The sequence below is a fragment of the Ciona intestinalis genome, unplaced genomic scaffold (assembly GCF_000224145.3).
Source record: "Ciona intestinalis unplaced genomic scaffold, KH HT000098.2, whole genome shotgun sequence".
In the NCBI taxonomy this organism is placed as follows: Eukaryota; Metazoa; Chordata; class Ascidiacea; order Phlebobranchia; family Cionidae; genus Ciona; species Ciona intestinalis.
In genome coordinates, this window is record NW_004190420.2 from 858,092 (window position 1) to 870,165 (window position 12,074).

Consider the following 12,074-nt stretch of genomic DNA (forward strand, 5'->3'; position numbering starts at 1 on the left):
TTCTTCTTTTCCAAAGTCAGCAACTCACTGCGTACACGGTACACTGATTTCATGCGATTGCTATGCTATTTCGTTTTCTCCGGTTTAAAAATAAAGGGAACAGTAGTTACGAAGCAGCAGACAAGATTTGTGAATACCACGAATGACCTACATTTGGTAAGTTTATAAAGAAATCACTACATACATATAAATGTATAAGCGGCTAATACCGACGGAAAACCTATACACAGTGCCGTAAAGTTAGTAAGCGTTTGAGGGCGGGCCGCCTGGCCCTCCACAGCATTGACATCAAAACAAATGAACAATTGGATGTATTGGATGTAATACAAATAATAGTCCGATTTACTGCGTGTTTGCATCACAGTATAGCATTCGAATGGGGTGTTCTTTTAATCGAGGGTTACTGCAAGAATGGTTCTGCCTACACCAAAACAACCAGTACACATCCTTGACCGTTGAAGTAAAAATGAATATCAGAATACGGTCGACAGTACACCGAATCAAATTAGAAAAGCTTCGTTCGAAATTGATCAAAACAGAGGAAGCAAATGAAACCATCGGCAAGGTAAGTGGAGAATGCTGTTTAAGAGTGAAAGGCTGTTTCCGCCCTTTATTGAAAAACGTTCCATGCAAGTACCATGGTAACTGTGGTCAGCAGAATCGATACGTAATTCCATAGTTGTTCCTTAATTCATTCTCGGTTGCCTGATGTGTAATCGTTGTTGTCCACAAAGAAAATCATAACATACAACGAAACAAAATCCTAACTTGGTTTCGAATTTCCTCTTGCGTCATAAGCGCCATTGTTCTATACAATACAGTACCAGTTCCATGCACAGCAGAACGAACTCAAATTCTGCCTGCTTACAGTTTTAGTTAGCTTTGATTCAATCCCATGGTGTATGTTATAAAGTTATACCCGTTCCCACAAAAAAATCAATGCCTCAATTTGTTTGTGCGAGTATCTTGTCACTTTGGTCGGTCGGCTTGGTGCCTGATTCCGCAGACAGGACATGCGCTGCCGAAGTTTCAAATTCCGTGCTGTGGTGGTTGAAACGCCACGGAAAGAGTCGCTCACGCCAGTTTGCCAGGGAAAATACAAGGGAAAACGAACATACGACGATGTACGAAGTTGGGACAACTGACCACGGAACATATACGATAAAATGTTGACTGTAAATTAGCAGAACGGTTGCAGTCGCTGAATAAAATACACATGTGGCAGTACAGCAGACAAGACGCGTCATAGCTGCCTGTAGCTGTTCGGTGGTGGGTTGATAGCTTGCTGATCTCATAGCTGCCAAAGGGTAGATAAACAATCCCAGTAGACAAAACTGAGCAAGAGTGACGAATGACAACATTGCAAGTGACACTTTAAAGGACTGTTCGAGCTGCGTTTGATTTTGAATTAAACAACCAGTTTCCCCTTTTTGAACATCAATAATCATGAAGTAGACGTAAAACCCTAACTGCGGTGGGCATATTAAACCCAAAGTACCAGTACTGATCCAGCGCATTGATTTTTGTCTGTAATGCTTCAGTCTTAGGTCAGTGTAGAATGAGTTCTGCCTAAACCACAAAAGAACAAGGACCACCATCTGCGCGGCGAAATAAATTGTCATGTGTAGATAGTGTTGTGTTTTACACCATACATTAGAGACATGTCCAAACCAAATTTCGAAGAAGCTGATAAGGCACGATGAGCATGCTATACATGACATTACCAAACACAGTTGGTTGATTGAACATGGTTGCTTCTTTTTGCATTGAAATACAACCTGCGCTAGAAGTGAATAACCAGCAATCACTGACACGAATCCCAGCACAGCGTTTGCAACAATGATACGACTTTGCAGTTGGCCAGTACTGGTGACGTTATCCATTAGAGCAGATATTTTAAAACCCAGCATGATAAAAAGCGAAATGCACTATAAATATTCTACGAAAACAAAACAGCTTGTTAAACAGAAACGTTACTAAATACAAAGTGCAAACAAATATTTGTAAGAATGAATTAAACTCTCGACATGCAACTGTTTTCCTAACAATCTAACAAAACCACTACAGTAAAGACGAACAACCGCGCTGCACTTCACACACTGCCAAGTCATGGACCACAGACTTCCCCATTCATTTTATATCGCGGAAGAAGTTACTGTACGCCTTAGTTAATCACGGTTGTTATGATTCCAGTAGCGTCAACGCTTTATATAAACAGCTGAAAACCTTAAGCACAGGGGTAAACCTCACGAGACTAATGAATGGCAATCGAATGTATTTAAATCATTACTCTCCTGTTATAAATACCTATACCCTGCTGATTGTGAATCGGATAAAAGAACTCGGACTCGATTCATCGCGATAGGCAGGTGTCAGAAAATCGTTACTTGCAGCGTTAATGGAAGACATTTTATCAGGGTTAAGCATAACGGTCGAGGAAGAAAACAAAACAGTAAGTAGAAATCTAACAACAATATATGTACCCATCTATTCCCACTCTTCATAGTAAAGACTAACTAACAATAAACCACATAGTTTTCGGTGCTGGGTTTCTACATAAAACCACCCCATAGCTATTGAAATGTCTTGCTGGTCTGGCTTACCGACAAGCGCTTCCGCTTATTTAACTATGGGACAATATATTGTTACACCTAGGCACACATCCAAGAAGTCACTTGTTGTTATATTCTGTTACATCATCACGAGGTGTATTCCGTCACAAATCTGAATTAATAGCAGCCAAGCGTTGTGACTCAGACAAATGCGATAACTTGCGACATGTCAAACGTAAATAATGTAGATGATTAGATGCACAGCAAGACCTATGATGACGCATAAGAACGGTCCGTTTCAATACCAGTGACGAATAATTAAATCATTTACTTGGACAACGAAACTTATACTGAAGTGTAATCGACAAAGTAACAAATAACAAGACAACAAACAAAGCGGTCTGCAAAGTTACGTTTGCTAACTGCTGGTATGAATGTACAACATTACCATTTAAAAATTACTTTGATAGTTATCTCATGGAATTCAGTACCGAAAGTACGCAAAGCAGAATTTACCACAAAAGAGAAAATTATAAAAAAATCCTCCTCATAACAAATAAGCATGGGTAGGTGCCTCGTTAACTGGTGCTGCAAGGTAATGCATCTGAATGCGACATGGGCTGTTGCTATTATTTTATGTACTTGCTGTTTAAATACGCCTGGTGCTAATTGCTGCATAACCATCAACAGTATAAAACAAAATAGCGCGTAGTTATCTGCATTATTTACCAATCGTCATTGTATAAGCTTGCTGGAGCATCATAGCAGCAACGTCTAAAAGGCTGCGGTGTATTATGAGTACGAGTCGGTTATATTTGTGGTAAAAACTTTGGCGCCTCTTTATTTTTAAAATAGTACCGAAAATACACTTGTTGTTAGAAACATTTGAACCTATATATAGTAAACACTTCGCTATCGGCTACGCTTGAGAATGCATTAAAATGTACAAACCGGCGCCCGATTTAGAAATATTTCTCTACCTTTATAAATCTTATATTTAACTAAAGCCTTTTACCTTAATTATGCATGAGATGTTAATCGATCACATCGTGCTAAACGTCGGACGCAATAAAAAATTCGCCATAATGCAAAAGACTTTTATTGTATTAAAATAGATTCATATAGTAGGGTGGGGAAGATGGGACACTTTTTCTTTTAATTTTCGCGTCCTATTTGGCGGTAAACAAAAAAAACATCAAAGAATTATAAAACCGCATACCGACTTCTATAGACTGATGTTATTTGTTTAAAATTCGATCAGAATATTGAGACATTATGTGCAAAAAGTGTCCCGTCTTCCCCCACCCTGCTATATCATATAATGGCAGTCTCGAATAGAGCAATGGTTGTATGGTGGCCAGTTAAAAATGAGTTAATCAACTTGGTGTTTAATCTACAGTCTTTAAAAACGTGTGCTAAGATCTTTATAGTTTCCCGGCAATGTAGATTGCAATGTGTGGTTTCTCCTGCGGTTAGCGGTTTTGGTTTCTTCGGGGTTAAATAACTTCTTATTACTGCATTTCATTTGACGTGATTGCTCTCTCTAGTTTACGTACCATTACTTCCATGCTGGTATGTCCGCCCAGCGATAGTAGAATCATGACTGCTGTTGTATGGGGTGTCAAGTTTCTTTGGTTTGTAGTACCAAGGTAACACACGATCGCGCCAGTTCGCAAATGAGCATACAAGTGCTATAGAACACACAAGTAGGTCAACGTTTGCAATCAGCGACAAACTTATAATGTGCCTGTACGAGCTTGCCATGCCAAACATAGCTGATGAGATTATCGTAGACGATATACAGACAACTGTACAAAGCACCAGGCGTTTCTTGGTTGGGCCCAAGTCGTCTGTACCAACCAGTTGCTGTTGCTTGGTTAGCGGATAAATCACCAAGCCCAACAGAATGAGTTGTACAATAACATAAATTGCTACTAATGTAACCATAACGACTTTATCCGGCGCGTCAGCATTTAGGTCTGTCACAACACAACCGACTGGGTTTGCGGCAACCCCAGACTGCATAATAAGAAGAAAGAAGATCAGAAGCGGGATGCTAATTATCACAATCATTGCAGCACTGAACCATCGAATAGTACGTCTTGTGTAATGTTTTAACAGTGGGTCCGTATAAAAGGTATGCTGCCTGAACCACAGTAGAGTAAGAATACTATATTGACCACCAGAGTACAGAGTTATCGTCATGTAGTGATGTACCTCACACCAAACGGCTGAATACTGGCCAAAAGAAATGTCAAAATACGTCAGTATGGTGGCCAGCAGCGCCATAACAGACGTCGCCAAGCAAAGGTGGTTGATTGAACATTTTTGCTTCCTTTTGCATTCAAACACGATTTGGGCGACGACGAAATATAGCGCAATGGCAGACCATACTGCGGTTAGTGCATAGTTCACTGCACGCTGCTTCACATAATAGTTGCTGCTAAGCAGTGTCTCGTTAACTGTACCTTCGCCAGTTTCGTTCTGATAATCGTCCATTTCAAACTAACTGTCCCAGTAGAAAGCAAAGCTGTGGCCTCTGCGTTTTAAATGATGCTACCCTGACTAGCAGCATTTATTTTAGGCAATACAAAGTTGATGACGCAACCAGGTAGCGCTGACGCTCTGAACAATGCTAATGACGACGATTTCACAAAAGAGCGTCACACCTCTCATTGCTTGAAGAAGTTTAGAAGCACAAAACACAATCTATTAAACGTTGTCCGAATTCATTAATCATGTTCGAATCAATGCTAGCTTTGTAGCATAAGAAAGTAAATCGTGCAGGACTTGGCGTTTTTGCTGGTAATTAATGACGCTTTAAGCCAAAACGTTTTTTTTTTTTCTGTGTAACGTGTAGGATGTTATAAATAAGGAGAATTAAAGCGGAAGTCGATTTATTTTCAGATTTTATTTAATACAAAAATTATAGGGAAAAACATTAACGTAACGATGTCAACACTTCATGTATGTATGCTGTATATCGGTGAATCCGGTAAACACGTGGTCATGCATTTACAAAATTACCAGGGTAATGTTATACTATCAGTATCTTTACGTCAGCAATTAAAAGTGTCGACGCAAAACGGTTGAAATTGTGGACCGGATAAATCAGACCTTCTCGGCACATTTTATAGAGGAGTCCAATATTACTTCTCTTGACGATTCACCTTCCGTTGGGTTCAGCTGCTCGTGCCGGAAGCACTGGAAGGGAAAAAGTCGATTTCGCCAGTTGGCAAACGAACCAATAATGGCGATTGTGTTTATGGTAAGGTCCGCATGAACCACCAGAGACCAGTAGGAGTCCGGTGCAAACAAAATGCTTAAAGCAGCGATCGTGGCAGCTAGAAGTGCAGAAACAACGCAGATGGTTGTACATAGGGCCATACGACGAACCATCACCACGACATCGTTGTTACAGCTGATGCCGCGAAAGAGCCGGACGCAAGAAACATGGGGTATCCCAGCGCTTTTTGTGAGCGGGTACACGACCAATGTTAGAAGGGAAACTTGAAAGGCGACGTAGCTGGTTGCCATGACGATAAGTGGAATAATGGCTGTCGATGATTCAATTGTTTTCCAATGAAAGAAGGCATCCACTTGGTGTGCTGTGCAATTTGTAGCTTAAAATGAATGTGAACACAGTGGAAATAAGAGCGGCGAATATTCCAACAATAATTGAAGCGCTCACGAAACGCAGAGTTCTGTTGCTGTAATTCCTTAGCAGTGGGTCTGTATAGAACGACCTCTGCCTCAGCCACAGTAGACTGTACGTGCTTAATGAACCAACGCAATAGAAAATCGATACCAAATATGTGTAAGCGGCGCACCAACCATCAGATACTTTCCCAAACTGCAGCTCCAGTTGCTCGGATAAGCAAGACAGAAACGATATGATTGTAGTCAAAAGACAAAGTCTGTTGATCCAGCTTTTACTGCTTCGCTTCTGCTTATATTCAAATACAGATATGGCGACCAACAAATAGGCTGACACTAAAGTTAGAACTGCCGTCAACAAATTCCCAAGCACTTCCCCCTGCAGACCCACGCTCGGTACAGTATCGGTAGGCTGAGTTGCATTAAAAAGAATTCCAGTAGTCGACATTGAGTCACCTCAAGCATCACTACCCAGGCGCAAAAACTTCAATAAAATTTGCTTCTGACGGTGACAGAACAAGTCCACACTCATTGACATGTTAGGTAAACAACCCCATTTCCTATTTACAACTAAACCAGTCGCTTTCTCTGGAGAATTATAAGCGAAGTGAAAAAATAACGGTTAAATACGCTTGTTATATAAGTTACTAAGGGTAAGTATAACGGCCATAGGATACGCTCACGCCAGGAAGCCGGCTGGGCCGAGTCACGGTAAACAACAGGCAACGACAACATTCTAAATAGGTCTCTAACCTCACCAGCTATTTACGAAAATGAAAATGCGCTATTGAAAGCCAGTCTCGATCTAAAAATAGAACGGAAGCAGTTATACACCTACTACAAAATTCCTTCCTCTAGAAACAGAGGCAGGTTTTGTTTGTTACGTCTTGCATGCAAACCCTGCCGTATAGGATGAGTTCACAACAATACTGATTCCCCTCACGACTAAACCGCGTGAACTATGATACATAACCAAGTGATTTGCATCAACACATGCAAGTATGCTAAGCTACATTTCCCCGAAGCCGACACTCGACTTTGTTTTGTTACCTCACGTCTCGCCTTCCACTTACATTTCGTCATTCAAATTCCGATTGCAACGGGAAGGTGGCGGTTATAAATCACGCTTACGTTTTGTCATCCTTATATACCGGGCCTTACTGTACTAAAATTAAATTAAACAAATACCCAAACATCCAAAATTCTAACCTTGTAACACTGAACTGACAATGTTAATAGCTAGCTTTGAAATCTTATTTTCTAATTCAGCAAAATGGTGTTTATCTGTCTTTATAGAGTGGGTCCGTCCCGGCTGCCTCTCGTTCATAACCTGACAATATACGGAGCTGATTTGTTTTACTAAAGGATATATATATTACCATATCAACAGTTAACCAGTGTTGCTATACAACTATTAATAACTATGAAATGTTAGAAACTATTTGTTTACGGTCGGGGGGTCGCGGGTAAAGTTTCCACTGAAAGGAAGCGTCGACTGTCAGACTGCAACGCACGCGCCTGTCTAGCCTCATTAGACAGCTTTAAGAAGTTATAAACAGTACACAGATCAACTGTTATTCAAAATCATATGACATTGTTTTGCACTGAGGTGTTTTTGGTTAAGGCGACAGGCTGTAGACTTAGATAAAAATACTTGGAAGTGGTCGCCCCGTTGACACTCGCGATGTTCACAAAGTTTAAGACCTTTCATTGTTAAAAACTTGGCAGCGACAACTTAAACATTATAAATAACCGAATAGAGTAAGCAGGAAAAAATACCATCTGTACCTGTTCTATTAGTTTGGACGAAAGGTCGTTTATAAGCGGTTCTATCTGCTCGTACAGTGCGCCTTCGTTAACACAACTAAAGTCGACACCTGAATTCACCGCGCGAAGGGCCGACCGTACAACGTGAAGTGCCAGTACACTAAGGTCAGAGGCGGTGCTTGCACGGTGCATTACTGAACCGTCGGTGTCAGAGTGATCGTTGGAAGGTGCTGTGGATAATTAATTATGTTAACAGCTTAAAACGATAAGTGGGTTGTTTTCATAACACACCGTTAATCTCAGTATGTACGGATTAACAAAATAAGGATATCCCTTGGTTCGTTAACTTGTGTTTGTTGTGAAAGAAAGCAATACCACCGACGATAAAACATGGGTTCCTATATATGTTCAAACGAAAACAACTAACGGATAAAATTTAGACGCTGACAAAAGGTTGATGCGAGGGCGTTCCACAAGTATAGTCGCAACAGGAAAATAACAGTTCCCGGTATACATACTTCCCATAGGTTCTTCGTAAACAACATCCTTTATCATTTCTTTTGCAAGCCAACTGATCTTCTTATTCAAGGAAGCCTCCGAGAAGACAGAAATCGTGCTTGAGCTGCCGGAGCACTCGGAGAGAGAAGGACTTGTCGATCTTTTTTCGTCAGAGCTTGTTTCAAAGGCGATTATTTCGTTGACGACCGAACCAGCAAGGTGGGCCACCCTTTCCTCCATGTCATTCCTATAGATATCACGTCATAATTAACTTACAGTAAACACAGGATTCCAAAGAAATAATGCAAATTTAAAACGGGTCGTACGAGTAGCAAGAAACACCAATTTACATTTAGCCCGGAATGAATTATATGTAAACACATTAGTTAAGGTATCTCTACGTTTAGGGGTTGGCGGTCTCACGTCACGTCGCGTGAAGTAAACATATGACTTGTGCAAACTCGGGAAAGTAATATTTAAATGTTTTATATTAATGGAACATGATCGGTATGATTAGTATAAACAAATTTCTGAGTAATGCAACTCACTTATCTAATGGTAAGTTCGAAGCCTCGAACACTTGTGTAACAACTTTGCTGGCAAGAACTTTGATAGTTTGTTCAAGAACCATTTGAGATTCTGACATATCAAGATCGACCTATATAAAAAAAATGCCAACTTTAAAATCATACTCGGAGCTCTTCCTTGCTGTGGAATATGGTATTTTAATTTGGTATATATAACATAAACCTATAAATGGCAAATTTATGGAGACAGAAAGCGTTTTAACTGCTGGGGGTATCGGAGACCGATTATTAAAGCATTATTTGTGAATGGTGTTGGCCATTTTTATTTGTGTAAATTTCATTCAGCGTCGTAGTTTTTACGTGAATAAATAAATATATATTGTCGCCTCTAGACTAGAGGATATGGTTTTAAGACCCTACGGCCACGCTGCAACTGTGTGGGTGATGCGTTTTTGGCCAAGACACTTAATCGCGATTGCTTCAACTCAGTGGTCCATTATAGGGTATCCAAATTGTCAGCCGTCCAAAAAAAATACAAAAATGTATCTTGTAAGCGAGATCATCAAAATAGGCAAAAGAATTTGTCCCTGAATATAATTTAAAGGAAACTTTACTTACGCCTTCTATCGAATCATCCGACGAACTGAATTGAACTCTACGTTTAGGGGTTGGGGGTCGGTGTTGTCGGTGACCTAGTGCGCCAACCAGTGGTAGCTCGGTGTTCGAAAAGTCAAACCTGCCGAAACGACAAAAATATTTCTAAATGGATAAATTTATACAGTGTAGCGTTGTCCAACTACGAAAGCCGGTATCACACCGTAAACAGATATTTCGCAACCAACTTTCTCGGTAACGAATTCCTATATCGTGTGTACGTAGAGTATATGTATTGCTTTCCAGGATAGAACTTACCGGTAATTTTTATCAAGTGACCAGGAACCCACATAAACATGAATATCATAGCTTTCACAATATTTAAAGACAGCTTTTATAATATATAAATAAGTCTTACTATAAGTTCTTATATATATCATAGTCATTGGCAACGGCCTAAGCTTAATCCAAGCTTTCGCCGTATAAAACCTCACATAGAAAATATGGAAACCTCACCGAACGCTTGAATCTTTCTTTCCTGGTTTAACCACAGTCTTCCCTGTTCCACCAACATTAACGAGATCAGGAAGTTCATCTTCGTCCAGTTCCAACACACCGTTGAATAAATCACGTATTGTGGTGGGAACCTGCAGGTAAGGCGTTTGATTTAACCAGAATCGCTTATATACAGTCCTTAAATTCTTATACGTAAAACACTTGGGAGCAAGATTGTAGTATTTAGCACATAATATCCCATATTTCAATGAACAACGAAATTTATAGCGCTGAAACTGAAACTGAGTTCTTGGTATCATATAAGCACAACAAATACATAAATGCCATCGTTTCAGAGTGTAGACTCTAAATCAAGTATTCTTAGATAACAAAAAAAGTAACAACACCATCATAAACTTACATCTGCATCGGATATTTTAGAACCTGTCTTTTTTTCGTAACTTCGCAACATTGGAAGAAGTATTTCCTTGCTTAAACCAATGGTCTGTTGGACAATGTTCGATGACGCTTGGTATACGTCATTCGATGACGTCACGACCCCATCAACCAGATGACAAGCATGGCCATGTGCGATTGCGTCATCACAGATAAGTCTAGCTTGTTCCGATGTAGATGGTGCTGGAGGAATAGCGTCACCAGCGGCATGCTCTTCGCCATCATCTGTATATTCAAACAATAATTATGACTTTAAATCAAATTTTAAACAGAATACGTTCTTTAGTTTTTTTTATACGCAATACTGATTATGTAACGAAGCTGCATGAACGTACAAGGAGCTGTAAGCAGGTCATTTTTAAAGCTTTGTGTATACAAGGCTACCCGAAACTAAACATTATTTGATCCATTTTAAGCTGGTACTGTGTACAATAAGAACCACTACACGTTGGATCCGATATGCGTGTTTAGATAAGATTTTAAACGGTTTCTTTTGAAGTAATAGACTTATAAGCTTTTTTATATTGCAATTATTTTACTTTACCTGAGCTGGTGCAGCTAAAGTCACTGGTTCTGTCCCATAGAAGATCCAGCATGTCGGTTGGAACAACAGCTCTGTGGAAACCAAGAGCACTCAGCTGGTTTTGTGTCATGTATGTCGAGTTCTTCGATTTTTTGAACGATTTTCTGCAAAGGAATTTTTACATATTAGTTTGTATAAATTGGAGTCAATATTTAAAGCAATTTATTTGGAAATTTAAATCTAAGATACAGCGCATGCTTCAAATTTTAAGTTGCGTAACATATTTTATAAATATAGTACTGTGGAGTAAGATGGTATAACGTTTGCACGGAATTCATGTATTTCTTGGACGTGTTTTGAACAATCAAGCAAGCTATTTTATAGTCGTGAGGATTTGGGTATATACTTCTGTCAATATTCATTATTTATCACCAAATGGGACGAGAAAACAGAATTCAACATGTCCCATCAGGCCCCTTTCTTCTATATAACACTTTTATAACGTACAAACTCAAGACTATATCGTGCAAAGGTGTATAAAGGGAAACTGTACTAAATCGTCTGAGGCATATAACAACTTAATCTACGAAATAAAACTTCCAACTAACTTTGACTGGCACAATCCGGTTTTAACCGGTTTAGTTGAATTTCTGTCCATCCCAGTCCAACCTCGTGCCCGTAGACTTTCCTCGATCTTTCGATTAGCAGATTCTCTAGTTTCACGTTCTTTTTTAATGATCTGCCTCAGCTTTTCTGGAAATATGAACATTTTTGTGGGTGATTTATGTACAAGAATATTAATAAACAAAATGTGTATAAGCATAGATAGGTTTAATGTAATGAATATAATTTAGTACACATGTTACAATTTAACACTTATTTACGATTTATTGTAACGTTTTTTACCGAGGGTTAATGGTTAGGGGTTAGTGGTTAGCAAATAAAGTGGGGGGAAACTCTTACTAGCACCAATATTTCATTCCATTAATTTAATATTATACCCGA

The 12,074-nt window shown here is 39.5% G+C and overlaps 2 protein-coding genes across 3 annotated transcripts in view; both read right to left on the reverse strand.

Moving 5' to 3' along the window:
* The window catches only part of LOC100182668, a 28,655-nt gene extending 16,802 nt beyond the window's left edge, over positions 1-11,853 (reverse strand). The window contains exons 1-9 of one of the 2 annotated variants that reach the window (XM_026838579.1): positions 11,678-11,853; positions 11,091-11,233; positions 10,512-10,771; positions 10,112-10,242; positions 9,620-9,737; positions 9,023-9,132; positions 8,495-8,721; positions 7,998-8,206; positions 7,419-7,539 (exon numbers count right to left, since the gene is read on the reverse strand). In XM_026838579.1, the coding sequence (XP_026694380.1) occupies positions 7,419-7,539; positions 7,998-8,206; positions 8,495-8,721; positions 9,023-9,132; positions 9,620-9,737; positions 10,112-10,242; positions 10,512-10,771; positions 11,091-11,233; positions 11,678-11,838 (1,480 nt within the window). In that variant the 5' untranslated portion in view covers positions 11,839-11,853. Of the gene's footprint in view, positions 1-7,418; positions 7,540-7,997; positions 8,207-8,494; positions 8,722-9,022; positions 9,133-9,619; positions 9,738-10,111; positions 10,243-10,511; positions 10,772-11,090; positions 11,234-11,673 lie in introns of both variants that reach the window. The other variant, XM_002123088.5, reaches the window with a different exon arrangement.
* On the reverse strand, positions 5,438-6,791 carry LOC494370 (uncharacterized). Its single transcript, NM_001245041.1, is given in 2 exon segments — positions 5,438-6,127; positions 6,129-6,791. Coding segments are annotated over 2 exon segments (993 nt in total). The 5' UTR covers positions 6,658-6,791; the 3' UTR covers positions 5,438-5,663.
* Positions 11,854-12,074: the final 221 nt, after the last annotated feature.